This window comes from Ciconia boyciana, chromosome 24 (assembly GCF_034638445.1).
Source record: "Ciconia boyciana chromosome 24, ASM3463844v1, whole genome shotgun sequence".
In the NCBI taxonomy this organism is placed as follows: domain Eukaryota; kingdom Metazoa; phylum Chordata; class Aves; order Ciconiiformes; family Ciconiidae; genus Ciconia; species Ciconia boyciana.
The window spans coordinates 4,226,961-4,248,278 of NC_132957.1; the positions used below are offsets into that span (position 1 = coordinate 4,226,961).

Below are 21,318 nucleotides of genomic sequence, written 5' to 3' on the forward strand. Positions count from 1 at the left end.
CCCAAACAATGGCAGGTTCTTTCCAAACAGCGCAGAAAAGCTGTAGGGCAGATTTTTGAGAGGGAAGTTTGTTTTGTAATCGTGTACGTTTCATTTTCAAGCTCGACAGGCAACTTGGATGTGTGTAATTTAAAATATGACAAACTTGTGATGGAGATGAGTATTGTAAATCCTCAGAATGAATCACAGATCAGGAGGTAAGGTTAGGTCATGAGCTCTTCTTTTCCTCTCTGCAGAGTACTTCAGCGGCCTGGCACTATACTAGGTCAAACCTTATTTGTTTCAAGGAAAAGGTGGTTTTTCCAGCAAGCAATTTAGTTGTACAAGTCAGTGCATGAATCTGCTGATAGTGGAGATAATTCCTCTTTGCTTTCGCTGTTTGCCTGCACAAGGGTCATTTGCAAAGGCCCAGTTAGGCACTTGCAGTCGCGGGGTGGATAAGTAAGCTAGCGCCAGGCACCCCAACCTCGCCTTGGCAGGAGCAGCAGTAAACACTTCACCACGTTTTGAATGGCAAATCCCACCAGGCTTTTAATAACGAATTACGTATTTAGAGTAAGTCCCAGGCGCTGCGCAAACACATGAACTACCACGTTAAAGCTGTCACTCGGGATGCTGCATCCCATCCATTAAAGGGCCTGTTTAGTCTTTGCTCCCGCCGCAGCCAGGCGCTGATGGAAGGCAGGTCCCCTGGAGATCCCCCGTGGTGCGGGATGTTTACATCTGCCGGCTGGGCCGGGGAGAGACCGGAGCGGTTCTCAGGCTCGGGGCGGGCTGCCTGGGACCCTCGTCAGGGGGAGGCCTGGCGGCTCTCGACTCCGGCCGCCTCCCCCGTTCCGGGAGCGGGCTGAGGAGAAAGCGCGGGCTGGGGTGGTCGTGCCCTCCCTGAGGAGAAAGCGCGGGCTGCGAGTGGTCGTGCCCCTCCTGAGGAGAAAGCGCGGGCTGGGGTGATTATGCCTCCCCTGAGAAGAAAGAGACTCTCCCCTCGAGCAGGCCACGGCGCGCAGGCGCACACCCTCGTCGCCCTTTTGTTTCCGGGACACGGGGGCGTTTCCTGTTGCTGTGGCGGCGGCTCCCGGGACCGAGAGTGCAACCGGCGGCTCCCCGGGGAGTCCGGTAAGAGACCGGAGTGTCAGCGCGCCCGCCGGCGCCCCGAGCCTCGGCCCCCGGCTCCCCGCGGTGCCACCCCTTCTCGGCCTTAGCGAGCCCTCCCGGCACCGGGAGCCCCCCTTCCCAGGGCAATGGGAGGCCGCGGCCCGGTGACCGGTCTTCCCCCCCCACACACCCCCCCGGTTCTTGTGGCGAAGCCCCCTCAGCTCCCGGGGCTTCGCAGTGCCTGCGGTGAGGGTTTTTTTCAGCGGGGGGAGCCTGCCCGCCGGCCGCTGCCGCCTAGCAACGTCCCGCAGCGGGCAGTTACACAACGCCGGCCTCCTCCGGCAGCGCGGAGGAGATCCAGAGCTCGGCGGGGGCAGGGGGTTTATCGTCCCTTTCGTGACAAATCATGCAGGGTTTCCAGCTGTCCCAATGTCAGCAGCCCAAGGCTTAATCTGGTGGACAGGACGTAGCTTGTGAAGATCCAGCCTTTATCTTTTAGGGGGTAAATAAGGAGGTAAAATGTTACTGTGCGCGTTAGGGAGGCGAGCTGATGTAGCCTGGTGTGAAACTGGTTCACTTCATGCCACAGCTTGAGTCTGAGCATCATTATGCTTGTGATAATGGAATCCCGCGTCTTGTCGTCTGTCGCTTGCCCATGTAGTACTAGTGCTGGGGCTGCAACATGAGAAAAGTCCGGGATGTACATAAAAATGGATGTTAGGAAAAAAAATGGTGAAAATTTCTCGTTACCCACAATTGTGATGACTGACCCATTTTAAGTATTCCACAGCTCTGACGTATTAGGGAGAGGAGCGGGAGATAATATCAGATTGTAGGCTTAGCTTGTATGTGCTGGAAAGCAAAGCCTGGTAGGAGCTAGGAGCGGTGACGGATTTTGGAGGAGGTGGGGGGAAACAGGGAGTGATTCAAACAGAAATAGTTTTCTGAATGTTTCTGGTACTGTATTTGGTTTTGCTGCTCAAATAAATAAGCAAAACTTCTGCATAGTGGTTGAAGATTTTGTGCTGTGGTTTTGTTACTGTAGTATTTGTGTGTATTCTCTGTAAAACCAAGAGAAGCAATGGCTGCTTCTCAGTTCCTTTTCCCTCTCCTCTTAAGAGAGAGTTTTGTAGGTGGCTTTTTTATTTGGCACTTTTTCTTTTTAATTTATAATGTTATAAGGTAATAGTTTCTCTTTCGTATGGTAAAAAAAATAAACCCATGAAACATGGCTCTCAAACAGGAGCCATCAGACACTGTGTGTTGTAGTTCCACCTAATGTTTACCTATGAAATATTTTAAATACCTTTTATGATTGTCATAGCTGCTGCTTCAGTCCTGTAGCGTTCCCGTAGAATGGGGGAAGGGTTCAGCGTGAGGGAATTGAAATGGTACTTGTATTTCTTTTAGGATAATATGCTAATTTTACTTTGCATTGTTTAAAAAAAGAAACATCAGTTGTTCATTTGTTGTGGTTTGGGTTTCTGTGGTTAAAGAAAACCCCAAGCCCACCAGAACATGCAGCGTTGGGAATGACACAACCCCACCCCCCCATCCGTCTATCTGATATTTTGACAATAAAACCAGATACAGTGGGAAAATAATCATAGGTTGTTTTTGGAGACAAAGAGGAATGCTTTAACAGGGAAGCTGAAACTTGATAATTTAGTGTTGTTGCTCTCTCGCGTGGACTGTCTCTATTTCAGAATGTGAAGTATCTCATCGCCCTGCACCCTTCCAGTTTTTGGTTTCTGCCTTTATGCAATTAGGCGAGTTAGCAAAACAGGTAAACACCGGTCACCAAAGCCACTAGGACAAAGTTAAATCTGTTCTGAGTTCTTGAAGATACCTGACCTGGATTTACCGAATACAGAAACTTCTTCGTGTCCCGGTGAAACTCCTCCTCTTTCCTGAGGAGATTTATTACAGTCACTCTCTTCCGGACTGCCGTAGTTGTTTGAAATGTTTCTCAGTCGTTGTGTTGTGTATCTTTATGTATAAATTTAGATTTTATATTCTTGTCGTGGTTTAACCCCAGTCGGCAACTAAGCACCACGCAGCCGCTTGATCACCTTCCCTCCCCGTTGGGATGGGGGAGAGAATCAGGGAAAAAGAAAGTAAAACCTGTGGGTTGAGATAAAGATAGTTTAATAGGACAGCAGAGGAAGAGAAAATAACAATAATGATAAAAGAATGTACAAAACAAGTGATGCACAATGCAATTGCTCACCACCCACTGACTGATGCCCAGCCCAGCCCATCCCCAAGCAGCAGTCGCTGCTCCCTGGCCAGCTCCCCCCAGTTTCTATACTGCGCATGACACCATATGGTATGGAATAGCCCTTTGGCCAGTGTGGGTCAGCTGTCCTGGCTGTGCCCCCTCCCAGCTTCTTGTGCGCCCAGCAGAGTATGGGAAGCTGAAAAGTCCTTGACTAGTGTAAGCACTACTTAGCAACAACTAAAACATCAGTGTGTTATCAATATTATTCTCATACTATATCCAAAACACAGCATTATACCAGCTACTAGGAAGAAAATTAACTCTATGCCAGACGAAACCAGGACAATTCTATATTAATAATTCATATGCAAGTTGTTCAGAACTAAAAATTTTGATTGTCAGTTCAAGAGAGAGGAGTTCCCTTGCATGGTGTAAGGGTGAGGAAAAAGGGAAGAGGTTCTCCTTGATCCCTGAAGCATCGGGCATTTGAAAACAGAAAAACTATTAATTTCACAAGAAAACTATTTTGTCCACAGCTCTCTTCTGCTGGTTGGATTTAATAGATGGTGGATATATCCTTAGCATTAAAATAGTGCTTGAACTCCTTGTGTCATTAGAATCGCTGTTGAAAGGTGTCCCTGTCTGAACTTAGCTGTTTTAAAGTCGTGTTGTGGTGTTGGTTTTTTGTGTTTGTTTTTGGTTTTTTTTTAATCTGCCATTTAAAAAATGCCAAAAAGCCATGTGCTTGAGGAAAAAAAAAAAAAGTCAGGAGTTCAATTTTTGATTAATCACAGCATATCTGACTGTTAGCTGTAGTTGTTTGCAAATGGCCTCTTAAGAGTTATTTTATTGGGCAGTACCATTCCAGACCAAAGGTCAGGGTCATAATACTCATAATACCTGGTGAGTCATAGGTTTGTCCTGGAATCCAATTCTGGAAGACATTTATAGGACATTGCCAGTGTCTGATCCACTGGAAGGTATTACAGCTGGGGGAGAAAATGTATTCGCCTGCCCTTTTGAGCTAGGTGCATTGCCCTCTTGCATACCGTGAATCAGGGTTATGCTTTTGGGCATTGTAAGGTGTTGTCCAATAAAATGCCAAAAAAGTTGTAAATTGGTTTCTGTGAGCCTTTGGGAAAGCATCTCGTTAATAAGGGAAGGGTTTTGATTATACCAGATATTAATTTCATTATCCTCAATTGTGAATAGGATCTTTTATGACGTTTGAGCCTCTTGGTCTTAAATATTTCTTTGCTGGATGAGGCCCCTGTTCCAGTTAGTCTGTCAATGAGCAACAGGTTGTCACTGGCAGTAGCCCATGCAAAATGCTTCAGAGGCAGTGACAGTCCCCATAGATGTTGGATAACGTGATGCTCCCAAAATTCTCAGTCTTAATTCCAAAACCACTCATTTAAGCCCAGAAATAACTGTGGTGGGTTTGCTTAGTTTCCTGTGCTATGTGTGGTATGGATTGCTGTTGCATCTTTAGCTCTAGCAGTGGTGGTCCTGTCCCCATCCAGTCGAGGTAACCCAAATCCTTGGCACCTTCTAGGTGCGTAGGCAGTTTAACTGATGTTCTCAGCACTAGGCAGAGCTACAGCCCTTCTGCATAGTCTGTGTAGAAATAAAATACTTTGGGGATCTGTTTTTCTCTGCCAAATTCATCTTCCTGTGGTTCCAGAGAGTGATCGAGGGAGAAGACAGAGAGAAGGAAGGGAAGAGCCTGGGTGGCAGTCCTCTGAGTTTTTAGTTCCATCTTTCTCAGGAATACCTTCTGTGCCTCTCCAGTTTGAGAAGAGCTTGCTGACATAACTGTCCGTTTCATTTTTGTACCTTCCCAAATTCTTGACCTGAATAAAACTGAGTGCCACCAGTTACTGATGGTACATGCAAAAATATTTTTCTTTCTGGGTTTTTAATTTACCAATGATCCTTTTCTGGTCTCTGTGGTGGGTTGGGGTTTTTTTCCTCTCTTATGATAAAGGGAAAAAACCCCCTCCCATCTGTGATTTCTAAGGTTAGATATCTATTATTTCTATACACCTATAATGACCCTTCATATTTATCTCTGCTCTTAAATATCAGGCTCAGTTTGTGCAGGTTCCTGTCACTTCTTCACTATCCTCTGTCCCTCATTCTCCTCTTTGCTGTTTTCTTGACCCCTGCAGTTCTCTCATACCCTGTTCAGAGAGGCTGTCCAGAAGAATAAAGAATGCAAAGAGATCTTACATGCAGAAAAAGGAAATCAAATTCACTAGTATTTGAATGCTTGTGCTCATCCCTAATTGGAGCGTACTTGGTTCAGCACTGTCTGCAAAAGTGGGTTGAACAGAGAAAGCTGAAGCATATTTTATAAAATTAAGGATGCTTATAAAATAGTCTGATTCTTCTGTCAGTTTTCAAAATTCTCTTCTGTTACCTGGGCAAAAATAATGCCACTTGGAAATCATTGAGTTAATTGCATTTCAAATAGTCTCTTAAGAGGATCAGGTCCTTGGATTCACCTGCAGTTTTCTGAGGCTTTTCTGTAGCATTTTCCTGTTTGCTAGTATATTCTCTCCTGTTGTGTGAAGAGTGTTTCAGCAGCATAGGAAACTAACACACAGCACTATTAGATATGTCAACTGATTAAGTGAAAAATATCTACTGAGAGTGATATAAGCTGTTATCTTTAACAGAGCAAGTGCATGGTTTTAAAATTGAAATATATTTTTGATAACACTTTTATAGTTAGCTTAACAAGGTACCCAAGCTTTTGAAGTGGAATTGGTCTTACTAATCATTAATTGCAAAAGAATTATTGAATGTAATCACTGAAGATATGTGAATTTCTAGTTAAAGTTTGATAAAATGTTTATAGACGACCATAGGACACAATTCTAGATGAATGAAGTGGATTTGAAGAGAAGAGGCGATGTCACGGGGCAGGGCAGTGGCTGTATGAACGCTTCCCTCCATCGGTGTCCCTGAAGGGAACCCATCTGCAAGCTAGACTCGAACCCAACCCAGCCTGACGTCATGGAGAATTTTTTTTCAATTTCCTTTTGTGTGGTGATTTTTGTCCTACAGTTTGCTCCTTTGTCTTGGGAGGAAAGGCGTTTCCATTGTCAACTAGTTGTTTGTTGTTGTGGCGTGTCTTTTAACAAGCTCTTGGTTTTCTGGTGATAGGTGGAGGCCTTATCAATGCTGAAATAGCTAATATATTTGTTACCTTCTACATAGTTTTAGCAAGTGAATAGTTTTTATACAGTTTTATACATTTGCAGAGGCACGTACATTTGAAATTAGATATAGTGCCTTTTGGTTTGTGGCATGAGGTATGGTATTGGTAGAAATATTACAAGTAAGAGAGAAGTTGTGGGAGGTGATTGTTTTTGTGGAAACATTTTGTGTGGCAGGCACTCAGTGCCCTTCTGCTCTTACTATTCTGCTCTCATTTCCCACATTTGTGGAAGCTGCATAACATGTAAGCGTCTTTCGGGTCTGTGCACTCAGTCTTTCTCTCAGTCTTGTTTTTATATCTTTATTAATTTATTTGTGTTTAAGGCCAAGTAAGCATTCTGCTCCTGTTTTCAGAGTTTTACTGTAATTATGGAAAACACTTAAAAGTGAGCATTTCTCTAAGTTAGCCAGGAGCCTTAAAGCAGATCACCGGTCTTGGCGCCAGGCGTTCTGTTTGGATGAAGAGACCTTAAATAGTTTTTTCTCTGTGCTTTAAACATAAACAGGATTTTCTCTAGCAAATATGGTGTTCATCTTCTCAGTTCATGCCTGAAATAGATAGGAAGAAACAAATCCTGGTTTCATTTTCTGTCTGAGTTGCTGGTGTCCTGCTTCTGCATTTGATAAAGGAGCTTATTTTATAGATGGACAGAAAGACTGCAGAAAATATTTGACGCTACTGGTTGTCATCCTGTTTTCTCAAGCAGTAGTTACTATAAGGAAAAAGAGATTGGATTTTACTATACTGTTAATGGTTTTATGCCTTTTGGGTGAGAGAGGGCTGCTTTAGTTCCTTTATCTGGAAACAGTTCCTTTGTGAAGCTAGAAAAGTGGTAATGCTCTGATGGTGGTAATACTCTGATGATTCTGTGGTGCGTTTTGAACTTTACTGTAGTTACTTCAGCTCCTACTAATGCTCCATGCAGAAAGGCAGCTATTCCTCTGGAGCCAAATAAATTGCTGCCTTCTTGCATGGTATCAATTTTGAATTGTGAGACATGGAAATAACCTTTGCAAATATGAGGAAAGCTGTGCTCAGGCTGAGTGGAGATTAGGCAGAATACTGTTGGCGCATTCAGTAGTTTCTCTTTGTCCTTGCATGTGTGAATTGCATTATCAATGATTCTGAGTCTTACTGAAAAAGCTTGAGTATTTGGTGTAAAATCAAGAACAGAACATGCACAACAAGGATGCTCGCTGAAACACCTGACCTTACTCTGCATCTCATCCAAAATTAAGATCTTCTGTGTGTCACTTTTCCTTTCCCTAGATGGGAATGACAAGAATAATTTAAGACTTTTGTGTGTGTATGTGTTCCAGACTGTGCAGTGAATGTCCATAAGAACTGCAAGAGTTTACTGGCTGAATGCAGCAGCATCAGACCCAAGGTGGGTTTTAAAACTTGTTCTTCTTTTATAATAACAGTGCTTGACATAGTTTAATTTCCTGTGAGTGTTTTAATTTACATCAGTACAGAATCTTGCCCTACATCTTCAAGACATCGAATAATTATTAACTTGTCATTATAGTAATTTATTACAATGTATGTAGGGAAAATAAAGTGAAACGTTTTATTGCTGTACTGAAGATTACTTACCATTGCTTGTGCCTGTCAGAACTGTGACTAACCCCTATAAGAATGCTCAAACCCATCACTTTTTTGGGGAACGTAATTGAATTATACAGTACCTCTGAATTTTATGCTGCTATATTTCAATAGGTTGTGCCATCTCAAAGCTGATGGAAGAGTGTGAGGGGTGGAGGGGAATTTGGTTATACCAGTTGCATATTACTTATAAGCTGAGCAATGCAGAATAAGTTATTTCATTTTTGAACTGTGATGAACTTTATATCTTGCTAAGCTGTACATTTTTTATCTGTGTCACTGTGGTGCCTGTGATTGCATGTAAGGTCACAGGTTGGTTTCAGATGGCTGTCTATCTGTCTTGGTTTTTTATTCTGGTATTGGTTTTGAAAATAATTTCCTCCTCCTTATAACTAATTATACTTGAGGGAGTTTTCGTTTGTTTTAACCTGCAAGTGTTGATGATTTCAGAGACTAATAGCAGATTAGGGAGTACTAGGAGGGGGAAAAGAGAGAGCAGAACAGCTCAAACCTGGGCAGTTAGAGGTTAGAGGAAGTGCTTTCAGCCCTTGATGATTTAGAATGTAACTCTTTTGAGGGCAGAAATGTTCTTGTGGGGTTTTTGATATATACTTTTAAACTTCTCGAGGCATTGTGCATTTTCCTTTTAAACCTAAAAAGTCACTTGCTCTGATGCTTTCATTTCCACTCTTTACCCACTCCCAAACTTTCATGGTTGAATCAGCCCTTATAGACCACTCCTGAAGAGGGCAAAGAGAGAGTGGTAGCACAAAATGATGTGGGAAATTAAGTCAGAAATGAGATCCTCAGAGTGAAGCGAGACTCCCAAAAAGCCATTTGTTACAGTCTGTATTACTTATTTAATTTCTTTGCATCTTAGATAAATTGTATCTCAATGAATTGTAATATTGTGTTGTAAGACTGAGAAAGTTGTACAAATTACCAAAGATGCAATTTTAAATGGGCAGTCTAAATTTTGGTTGAAACTGGCTGGGTTAGTTTAGTTAGTATTGCTATAAACTAAATGGCAACAAAATGTAGGTGAAGACTGTCTACATAAAGGGTTTGCTTTCATTTAATAAATTATTTGTGATCATAACTTTAATTCAGCTCTAACTTCATTTTTGGTTCTATTTCAGTCTGGTTTATACTTGATGGGTTTCTTATACAAAGTGTTAATGTCTGTATGCCATTCTTGTGGAATGTGAAAAAATCAAAACTGTTACTGTGTCAAATCTTTTTATACTTTCAGTATACAGCTTCACTTGCAGTTAGTACTATATGATAGGAAAAATATGATTTATTTTGGACTGGAAGTTCGGTCTGTATGTGTAAGAATATTGTATTTTTTCCTATAGCAGAAAGATTTGCAGCACAGACCTTCTGGATCTCCACAAAGTTCGCCCCAGTGCATTTCCCCAGGTTTGTACTAAAGAATGATTCTGTGCTCAAGGCTTATCTGTTCGATTGTATTTTTTTCTTTAATATGTTTTAAAGGCTATACACAGTGTGTTATTGAAGTATAGAAAAGGTCTCTTTTAATAAGATGGCTTCATTTTTTTTTCTATTGGGAATGGCTTAGAGGCTCCTAGCAATCTCCTGTGTGTTTTTATCTTTTTATCTTTTTATTTTTCTTTATACCTTCTTGCTGTGTAACCTCAAAATATCATGGTGAAAAGGGATCAATAAGCTAGTTTTTCATTGATTGTCTATTCTCTGGCCTCTGAAAAGACTAGAACTGTGAACTTTGTTTTACATCAGATTTTCATAATTGTCTATTTAAAACTTGCCTGCAGCTAGTGCTTGCTAGAAATCTCTAAGACAAGCTAGCACTAATGGTCTGAACATAAATCTTTGCTGAAACAAAGTGGGAAAAGGAATCTGGGAGAAAAAAAACAGAAGAAAGAAAGAACAGCTCTGTTGCAGCATAGGCTTTGAAATAGCTTTCTGCTACTGGAAAAGACCATTGTGGCCGCAGGTGTATGATTTAAATGGCATTCTAATTTGTAGACATTACGAGATCGGCGTTAACAGAACAGGCTTCTTGGCTCTCAGATGACTGACTGTGACTAGAGCAGAATTATTTTCTGCCTTGCAGTTGGTCCGTTTGGTTGCTTTGATGGCTGCAAGAAACACAGTTGACATGAATGTCCAAGTATTACTATGTGTTTCATATGTTTTTGTTGGGCATCATTTGACTTGCATTGCAAGGTGTACTTCTTTTGTGAAACGATTCTTACCAAGAGGTAGTGCAAAGAGAGTAATTGTTCTAAGAAGATAAGTGGCTGTTTGCATTACCAAGAATGGTTTTGTGCATTTAGGGGAAAGTGCAGAGGCTAAAATAGGAAACAATAAGGAATAATGAAAATAGGAAAAGTTGGCTGTAGGGCTTGTCGTTGAAACAGCTCTGTGGTATACAGTCTGGTCTGGTGTGATAGGTTAACAACGATCGATACAGACTCTCAGCAGTGTGCAGACAGTGCTAATTGAACTCAGAAAATGGCTTTTTGTTGGTGCAGACTCTGCTAGGCAGCCAGTACTTATTTTCCATAGTCAAAAGCAGAAGCTGGAAGTTAAAGGAACAGCTAATAGCATGGGCATTGTATGTCTTTACCCACAGTGTAACACTGCAGGCTGCAGTGCCCAGCAAAAAAAGCCAAAGATATTGTATCAACATAAGAGAAATACATTTTAAGAAAGGTACAAACTGTGGTGGTTGTGTCCCCCCCATCCCTCTCCCTGTGTTTTGCCTCTGGAGATTTTTAGATTTGGCCTACCATTGTGAAACACAACTTTATGTTCTTGGCTTCTGGAGCACAGAAAGAGAACTTGGTGGCTGATGATATCAATACTTCCCCAGACAGAAACGGGAGGGCATTATGTTTAATTTTTAAGCCTCTGTTTAAGAAATCCGCCTTTACAAATCTTGCTAATATCTACTTAGTCTCCTCCTTTGGGACAGCGGGCTTGGAGATCATCACTTGGAGCTGATGGAAGAGGACTCAGTTTACCCATTTCACTGTAGACTGAGAATGTGCTGTGTATGTAGCCAAGAGATTTCAAACCCAAACAGGTATTGGGAAAGGTATTTCCAGCAGGAAAAGATGTGGTGATATAATTTCTATTAAATGTCAGTGATGAAACCTCCCTTGCAGCCCTAATACGATTCTGGTCAACTGTTTCAAGGAAGATGAAATGAGAGACATGCAGATGTAGAGTATGGGAGATCAAGAAATGTGGAAGAAGCTGTTTTTTGAGAAGAATATGAATACCTTGATTTAGCTGTGTTTGGTTGAGCAAGGCAGAAGTGGAGGGAGAGATGGTTGTTAGTGGAGGTACACTGAGGAGTGCAGACTAAGAAAGGGGGACTCTCAGGGATGGGTAGACACCAGTGTTTTTGCAAGAAAAGTTGTGAATTGGCAATGCATAAACCTTGGCTGGGAGCTGGAGACCCTCTTGAACTGCTACAACAGCATGGTCCTGAAGCAGCCTCCCAGACACAGTACTGGAAGAGGAGTTTGGTCTGGGTGTAAGACAAAGCTTCCTTGCAATGGCAGAGTCCTGGGTTCAAGCATCCATGAGATCTCTTCGACTCCCATGTCCTCAAAAGCACTTTGCAAAAAGGGCAGCTGCAGACCTTGTCAGTGATAAGTCTTAAAGATTGTCTGGCTGATTCTTCATCTTTGACTTCCCTCAAGTTCCTTTTTTAAAAGGATGTATTTTGTCTCCTGTTCCTTATCATTCATTACAGACATTAGTGCTAAATAATTGTATCAATTTTTTATAAGTCTATTACAGGCTTCCATGTATTGTGTAATAGTGATTAAAGTTTTAAATATCTTTCCAGTTCACAGTCTGTCTAGATTTAAAAAGCATTAAAAGGCTGCAGTATTAAAATTAAATTTAGCTCTGGTATCTATTACGTTCAGTGTGTGTGCATGCAGATATAAATCACTGTGTAGCAATAAGCATTGCAAAGAACTTGTGGTTTTTATGTGATCTCAGAATTTTCTTGTTTGCCATGAAATGTTCTGTGCCCTTATATGGTAGGGTGTGAATAATTGTGTGTAGGTTCTGGTGTTTTACTAAAGGAGAAGATACTTTGCAATTTCCACACTAAATGGGCACAGTAGGGACCAATTTCCTGCACTTCAGACCTGCTGATTTAGCCAATACAGTAAGTTAAGTGGCAGCTTTACATTTCTAGAAGGATCACAGGTAGTATAAAAACAGTGCATCTCTGGGGCCACTTTACTGTGCCAAGTCTGAGGGCAGCCAGTAGTGAGCATGGGGAATACAAATTCAAAAAGCAGCGGCAGAAGCAATACAATTCCAGCTCATCCTGAGCTCTCTTTTTGTGGTTCCTTTTCAAGAAAATGGAATGAGAATGTTTTTTTGGACAATGAGCTCTTGACATCCAAGATCCTGTCTGTTCTCCGTCCACATTCAGAGAGAGGTTTGAGAGCAGGCGATCTGCAGTGTACGCCTCATTTTCTGAGTACCAATTCAATTTTTGCCTCTCTAGCCGCTTCTTTGAAGGAGCAGCCCCGAAGTCTTCTCCTGGGACCGGATGGCACCCCAGTACTATCACGGAATCTCGGTATGACTATCGCCCAAAGAGGAAATTCTCAGTCTTCATTGAATACTACTGGAGCTGTTAATAAATTTGGGTAAGTAAACTGCTTCTCTTCTAATTCACTAGCTTCTGCTGCACCTCCCCCCCTCCCCCCCCCCCCCATGTGAAAATAAAAGAAAAACAATCACACAACTAAAGCAAGAACTCACATTGGCTTTCAAGCTCTAAAGAGATTTATTGAGCTTTTAATGCTGAAATTCGTTTCCCTGAACAGTAAGCGATTTTTTTTGTTTGTTTAAATCACCTTGTCTTTAGTCCCTCTCTACTATGTCACAAAAGATATCATATAAAATAGGGCAGTATTTGAGGATCTCTGTCTAGATTATGGTTTTCATGGATGTATTTGTCTTCAGACTTGTTGAAATTCAGTAATCTCTTCTGATTCTTCTGAGTTATTCTAGGTTGTGCTAGTTCTGACTAGTGTAGGAGACAGCAGTGTTTTAAATTGCAGGATACCTTGATTAAAATAGTAGACAAATTCAAAGCTATCTGCTGTTTTAAGTAGTTGTTTACTTTTTATGTGCCACAGTTACACTCCCTTCTCAGTGAAAGTGCCCTTTGTACTCTTAACTGGCTGTGGCTTGTCACCCGGTGATGTCTTTTAAAATGTCATACCTGAAGTTACATACTTGCTCAAGCTGCTCTAATTAAAACTGTAATATTTCAGTGATGGAGTTGCTAAATTGATTTCCCTGTTTAAAGTTGGAGTGCAACGATAGCTTTTATATATTTATTTTAATTGCACTATAGTTTAGGAAAGATGCTTGTTAAATTAGTTGGAGTTTTGGTGGGGTTTTTTTTGTCAAGCAACTTAAAAAAAATGTTAATGTTCTGTTTTGGTCCCTTGGTCTAATTTCTTTGGCCATTTAGACTAATTTCAGGAGACATGGATGAAGGGGATTCAGGCTTTATAAAATTTAAGCAGACTTCAGATGATGTTGTCTCACTTGCACCTTCAACAGCAGACTCGATTTTTCTGGAAGGTATGGAATTTCTGTGCTTTTCAGGATTTTTATGCAATTTCTTACATGGTCTTAAAGCAGCACTGAGATGTTTTTACTCTTCTTGTTGATGATGATGATGGTAATGAGGGATATGGTGGGAAGCAATTTAATAATAATTGAAATTGCATGTGCTTTTGGTCTAGATGCATATTCTGTATCCCTCCGAAGTGAAATAGAAACAGATGCTCATGAGTTTGAGGCAGAGTCTTGGAGTGTTGCAGTGGAACAGCCTTATGCAAAAAGGCAAAAGAAAGAGGTTATAAAAAGGCAAGATGTCATTTATGGTAAGACTATTTGTTATTCTTATAACTTTCTATTTCATAGTGCCACTGTTTTGAAACAAAGCAGAAATCATTTTTATTGGCTCCCATTTTGATTTGTGGTTGAAAACTAAAATTGAGTGAAGATTTTCAAGTCTCTTATCTGTCTTAGTGTGTATAAGTCCTCCTATTAATGATTTTAAGCAACCCATAGTTTTCAGTAGGCCTGTGTATGCAGCAAAACCCAGCTATACAATTAAGGAATAGCTCAACTGCAACTGGGAGATGTCGTTAAATAAGTAGGGTCAGTCACCGGTTGGGAGATTAACAGGGCAAATTTAGGAACTTCACATCAGTGATGCAAAGATTGTGATGAAGAAGAAGGTGGTGCAAAAGATGGTGGCTTTCGGAGCCTGTTCTTTTATATCTCACCAGCCACTGCACAGCAGATAAATGACTTTTGATTTTTTTTTTTTTTAATTATTATTTATTTCCCCTTGCCCAGAACTAATGCAGACTGAAATGCACCACGTTAGGACACTGAAAATAATGCTGAAGGTATACTCCAAAGCCATGAGAGAGGAACTGCAGTTCCCAAATGCAGTCATCAACAAGCTCTTCCCCTGTGTGGATGAGCTGCTGGAGATGCATGGGCAATTTCTGCTCCAATTAAAGGAGCGACGAAAGGAATCTTTGGAAGAAGGCAGTGACCGAAATTATATAATCCAGAACATTGGAGACCTCTTGGTAAAACAGGTGTGAATTAAATTCTACCAATGTTGTTGACACTATTACATTTCTCAAAAGCTAACTGTAAGGTTAAAGTTACATTATGTAAAGAATTATTTAATACGGGGTTTAAGAGTATCTTCCCAGTGTAATGTGGGAGCATGACTCCAAGGAACATATCTGGTCACAAATAATATGAAATGTTCATTAAATGTTCTTTGGGCATGTGCGTATGCACGTTGTGGGATATGCGACTGCAGATGGTTTGGTTCTATTTTTCATCTGTTCCAAAAGTTCCCAAACATGGCTCTCCTGCATTTAATGCCAAGCTTCTTGGTTCTGACCTTTTAAAAATGAAGTAAAGATCCTTTGAACTCATTACAGCTTTAGCACCCATTCTGGTATGGAGTGGATGCAACAATTTCTTTCATATATCGTGACCATTTTTTGCCCTTCACCTTTTAAAGTCCTCAGTCTTTTTAAGTGCAGAGGCCCAGAAATCCTTTTTAAAATTCTCATAATGACAACCATCACTTAATATTTGGTTATCATATGGTATTCCAAGCTCTCAGATGTCACAATGCATAAATCTCTCCTTTCTGGTACAGAAGAAATTGAAATATTGAAGAAATGTCTCAGAAATCAGGTACCATAAAACCATGTTAAACCTGGGTCTTGCACTGGAGGTGGGTTTACTCTTAATGATTCATGTCTTTTGTTCTTATATTTCCAATTAGTTTTCAGGTGAAAATGGGGAGAGAATGAAAGAAAAATATGGTGTGTTCTGTTGTGGACACAATGAAGCTGTGAGTCACTATAAAGACCTGCTCCAAAGCAATAAGAAGTTCCAAAGCTTAATAAAGGTAAACAACCACCAGAAGTCTCCCATTCTGACTGAGCAAAATATACTTGACTGCTTCAGGTTTTATTTTGTACTTGAAGATCTCTTAAATTTGAATGAGCAGGGTTAGAGGCATATTCTTGTTATTTGATGGGTTGTTAGCTTCTTGTATTTTAGATCTTTTGAGCTGTTTGGACAAAAAGCCACAATTAGCACGTGTTAAATTTGAGGCAGGCTCTTGAGAACACATAGGACTGGGGAACAGAGTATTTGTTCTATTGATGGCTCTATCACTGACGGCCCTGCTGTGTGGCCATCTTTGTAAATTGGCTTGATACTAAATTGGATCAATGATAAATGCTATTGATGAACTACTATAGAAAAAGCAGTTACTCTTAGTCAAGTTTTGCCCACTACATCATCTTTCCAAAACCAGAAGATTGGCTCCAGGGTGGTTTGTTTATCTGCTGTATGCTGTAACGTGCAATTAATAGGAAGGGCTGAAGAGACACGGCCAAAATGGAAGCCTGTAACCTGAATCCCAGATGGCATTGCACAGTCCTAAGTATTCTCATTTTCCAGTCATCAGTATGTGATACTGCATGAACTTTCCAACATAGCTCTATACTTATAGCTGCTCTTAACTAGGTGTCCTTAAAAGTGAGAACCCTTTACTTTCAAGGAAGTAAATAAGTGACCAGAGTTTTAAAATATATAGCCTCAGTCCTTGTAAAGAAAGATCTTGGTACTGTATTCTGCTGTCAGGATTGTTTTGTACCTGCAGTCAGACTAACTAGTGGGATTCTGATGCTTTACAGTCTTCCCTTTCTAAACAGAAATGTGTTTCTGTAGATCAGCCTACTGGTAAAATAAACACTTAATAAAATACAGTGGTAAAATAAACACTTAGTTTATTCATTATTGACCTAATTTGGCTGTTAGGTGCTTGGGTCTGGTCTTAAATACATAGAAAAGTACTATATTTTTAAGGACTGATCCTATTATAAAAGGCAATCAGTTAGCAAATAGGCAGTCAAACAGTTCAGATTTGGAACTTTCTCTGCTTGGCTTCAGATTTAGTTAACAGTAGTTGAAAATAATACCTAAAATATTTTCCAGTAATAAAAGCAATTTTTTAAATGCTATCAGGAGTTTTGGTTTAGTAAAAGAGTGCAGCTAATTTTGTGGTGCTGTGCCTAATTGTACAAAAATGTTTTGAGACGGAAAATGTGTGAATGGAGAGGCGAGGGAGTTAGAAGAGCAATATATACAATGGGTGTGATGAGTCTGTCTTGTTTTCTAGAAAATTGGCAACTGTGCCATTGTGAGGAGACTTGGTGTTCAGGAGTGTATCCTTCTAGTTACACAGCGCATCACCAAATATCCAGTCTTGGTGGAACGCATTATTCAGAATACAGAAGGTAGGTTATTTAATCTCTCCTAGAAGCCTCACAGTTGTCGTCTGATCCTTTTTCTCCCGTGTTTTGCATGTTCTTTCCTCAGACAAGGAGAGACAGGCTGGTACTGCCTTATACCTGCTTTCTCACTTCTTCGTTAGCTGAAGATGCCGTTCTAGATGCAGATCCAGATGAGTCTCACCTCATCAGAGGGTCAAGAGCAGCTTTCAGTTTCAAGTGTGCAACTGCAAAACCATAGTAGATTTAGAGCTTTAAGATATTTTATTTTATTTTTAAACTTAAGCTCTTAGGAAATACTGTTAGATGTTCAGTATGTAACCTTCATGTTAAAATATGTTTGGGTGGCTCATATCTTGCATTCCAGAGTTTAAAATGTGACTGACTGCTACTCTTTTCTCTTAGCTGGAACTAGAGATTATGAAGAGCTGACTCAGGCCCTTAGTTTAATTAAGGACACAATCACTCATGTAGATGCCATGGTAAATGAGTGTGAGAAAGGGCAGCGCCTTAAAGAGATTATGCATAAAATGGAGCTAAAATCATCTGGGAAATGCAAGAATGGGCTTTTCTTCCGGAAGGATGACATGGGACAGAGGCGGCTTCTGCTGGATGGGATGCTGTACTGGAAAGCTGCATCAGGGCGACTCAAAGGTAAAGGACCAGGAAGTGGAAAAGTACAACTAGGAAACAAGATTTTTTTTTTTTTTATTTTTTTTTTTAGTAACCATTTATTACCGATCGATTGAGTGTAAAATAAGATGACAATAACCTGTTTGTTTAATAGGATATTGGAGGAAATAGCGCTTGTTCTATTCTTGGCTTGTCCAATAAGCATCTCTATAATGGTGCATGATAAGTTCCTTATGCTGTTTGCTTATTATCTGTCTGATCTGCTTTCCAATTCAAGAGGGAGGTCTTTAGATAGATGACAAAGCTTTGAGTCATACTGACTTAGTCACCTGTGGAAAGGCATTATCTTGCGCGAGCTCTGGTTCGGTTTGAAAAATTGTGTTGTGTCAACCCCATGACACCTTCATTCCGCATAATGTCAGTTTTGCCAGAAAATCAAAACGGTGTCAATCAGTGGATATTTTAACAGCTTCATTGCTCAAGTGTTCAAGGAAAAGCTTCAATGGCACATAAAATGCAGCCCAGAGTAGGTGGTACTGTGAATGTCTGCAGTTCCAGAAGAATCTGCTGTTAAGGGAGACATGTTCCCTCATGAGTGTTTGAGTCAGTGTGTAGGATGCCTATGTAGGTGTTCTCAAGCTTTAAATCAGCTCTATTTGTGTTGTGCTGGTTCTGCACGACTGCAAGCTGTCTGTGGACAACCCAAGTGGAAGCAGTAGCAGACCCAATATTGCAAATGTGGACGTGCTATTCCCTGACCCACAGGAAACTTAAGTCAAGTAATTTTTGAGTCTGGACCAGACTTTCTGCTTTAAAATCTGCCTTATTTTTTTTTCTTTTTTTTCTCTGTTGTTACTGTAGATATTCTGGCAGTCCTGTTAACTGATGTACTGTTGCTCTTACAAGAAAAGGACCAAAAATACACATTTGCATCAGTGGTAGGTATTGTTCTCCTTATTTAATACATTCACTTAGAGTATTTATGAAAGTGACAGTAACTACAGAAGAAATACAGTTAGAGAGGTTAGATACTTGTTATGGTATGTTCAGAAGGAAAATTCAGTTAATAAACCAGCCTGCTATTATAGAATCACTTTTTCTGAAGCAGTTCTGCTACTCGTTGAATCCCTCTCGCTGTCTCTTAGTGCAAAATAGTGTTCCCTTGCATCAGCTGGTTCTAGCTGCCATATCTCCTGTGGTTTTCTGATGCCCTGAGCCTGTTCTGAGATTCACTGCTTCTCCTTTTCTTGTGCTGTGACTTTCCCTTTCGCTCAACTTTGTCGGGCTGCTACTTTATACAAGTCATATATGTTAAACATGGTAGAACTGTGCTTTGAAAGGCACTTGCAAGTAAGGTCTGCTTCTGTTTGTTAATGTGAAGGGAGAGAATCTTCCATTGTGGTTAGGGATGTGGTAACCGTGGTCATAGTAGCCTAAGATTTACTGGGGGCAGAGAACTTTCCTGAAGTAAATGTAATAAGCGCTAAATGCAAATGTAATTACTGCAGCACTCTCAAACACTCAGTGGATTCACTTGCTTTTCTAGGGCATTTCCACAGGTATCCTCAGAGCAGTTAATTGTGTACATTTTGTCCTAATCTAGTTCAGTTATGGCTGTAATAGAACCAGTAACGGAGAAACTATTTTATGTAATTGTTTTATTGGATGTATTTTTTTCAAGACATTAACATTAGTGCTGAATTCTAATGGCAAAAGCTATTTTGGTGATCTCAGGGCTGTAAAAGCAACTGCTTTTCAAATTAACCATCTTCTAATGCACAGAATGGGGATACTTTCACAAATCAGGATGGCTGGAAGTTGTTTCCTCTTGAACAGCATTCAGTGAATCTTTGAACAATAGTTCATTTTATGACATGGACTCTGATAGACTAATTCTGCCCTGGTTTCCAAAACACATCTGAGCTATGAGCAGAAGAGCAAGTTCATAGAGGGGAAAAACATACTGTTAATGTACAGTGCCTTGACTGTTGTGGCAGTTCTCCATATGACTGCCATTGCTTTGAGAGAAGTGTGAGTAGCTTACATTGAGGCTAAAGCATTGTTCCCAAGAAATAAGAGCACGCATACGTGTTCTTAGTCAGGATAGCTGTTCCACTGCAAGGTCACGCCCTGGTTTATATGTCCCCTAGTAACTTTTCTGTGAGCACATATCACACAGTTGCTTATGACAGTCCCCAAAAGCTGATCTCTGCTACATGGTGGGTTTCTTTTCCCTCCAGTAACATGCTTTACAGACTGATCAATTTTTTACATCTTTGTACGTATACAGTTAATTTGAAATTTAGATAACACTTCACCATAGATAAATCAAGTGAGAGGAGCAAATGGATCTGCTCAGTGATTCTGTTTTTCCAGTCACCTCTGTTCATGGCTTGAATTGCAGTATAGCTGCTCAGAGTAGTTGGCAAAACCTAGTGTTCCTGATGTCTGTTTCACAGTTCAGTTTTCTTATCATCACTCTAGATTATGCTGTGAAGGTTCAGCAGTTACAAAGAGCTGTTTTCTTCTGGGGAGGATCTTTCGAGGCTACATATATTGGACCTATGCTGTGTGAAGCATAGAGTTTTTAGTAACTAATATCCCTCCCGTAAATTTGTTTTCATTGTAAAGACTGACAGCTAATCCAGTTAATCCTTAGTTATACAATATACTATCTGTCATCTTGTTTTATTATTCACAGGGCCTGATGGCAGGCTGTAACACCTCTGTGTTACGTTTTTATTTCTTCTGTAGCTAACTTGCCAACTTAGAACTTCTAACGCTTCCTTTTGTTCTCTTCTTTCACTTCACATGTCATTAAGGCTTTTGTTTTCTTTCTCACGTTTTGTTTTTGCCTCTTTCTGAGCAAAATTTTTGAGCCTGTTCTTCACTTCTGGGACCCAGTGGGAATCCTCAGGTGTTTAAATTGATACATGCTTTAATATTCAATCAGGTACTGAGACCTCTTGTTTTTGAAATGTACATTCTTCGTTCCATGTTTTGATCTATGGTTGATGAGTAAAAAATGACAATGTCAAAAGCGTCATGTGAAGAGGCCATAGCAATGAAGTTACAGTGTTGTGACGTTATGGCTCATGGTGGGCCTGTATAAGTGGTAAGACAGAGGAGCTAGGAAGCACAAACCCTAAAGAACATATATGATGTAGTGCAATAAATTATATTTTGTTTTACAGGACTCTAAACCACCAGTTATCTCATTGCAAAAGCTGATTGTAAGAGAGGTAGCTAATGAGGAAAAGGCAATGTTCTTAATTAGCGCTTCCTTAAAAGGACCAGAAATGTATGAAATTCACACAAGCTCGAAAGAGGAGAGGAATTCCTGGATGGCACACATCCGCAGAGCTGTAGAAAGGTAAATTATGAGTGAAAGCCGGAGGGCTTGATTTCTTGCTCATCAGTCTTATCTTCGCAGGACTCACAAGTGTAAATTTATCATAAAAATACATTTGACTATCCCTAAACTTTCTTTGTAAGACTGAAGCATGCAATTCTGTTTGTATTCATTGGGTAGAAGCCACTCATAAAGATGCAATAAAAACCAGCCAAAGCCTTTATTCTGCTTTTTTTAAAAATAAACAAAATTTTGGTTCACTGGTGTCAAATGCAGCAGGGCTTTGGATAAGGGAGGAAGA

General features: G+C 40.5%; 1 protein-coding gene across 2 annotated transcripts in view; it reads left to right on the top strand.

Moving 5' to 3' along the window:
- Positions 1-21,318, top strand: part of ARHGEF18 (Rho/Rac guanine nucleotide exchange factor 18) — a 45,245-nt gene that overhangs the window by 10,836 nt on the left and 13,091 nt on the right. The window contains exons 9-19 of one of the 2 annotated variants that reach the window (XM_072845359.1): positions 7,862-7,929; positions 9,506-9,569; positions 12,673-12,817; positions 13,654-13,766; positions 13,931-14,071; positions 14,553-14,803; positions 15,514-15,639; positions 16,921-17,038; positions 17,438-17,686; positions 18,527-18,603; positions 20,860-21,038. In XM_072845359.1, the coding sequence (XP_072701460.1) occupies positions 7,862-7,929; positions 9,506-9,569; positions 12,673-12,817; positions 13,654-13,766; positions 13,931-14,071; positions 14,553-14,803; positions 15,514-15,639; positions 16,921-17,038; positions 17,438-17,686; positions 18,527-18,603; positions 20,860-21,038 (1,531 nt within the window). Of the gene's footprint in view, positions 1-1,057; positions 1,117-7,861; positions 7,930-9,505; positions 9,570-12,672; positions 12,818-13,653; positions 13,767-13,930; positions 14,072-14,552; positions 14,804-15,513; positions 15,640-16,920; positions 17,039-17,437; positions 17,687-18,526; positions 18,604-20,859; positions 21,039-21,318 lie in introns of those variants that run through there. The other variant, XM_072845357.1, reaches the window with a different exon arrangement.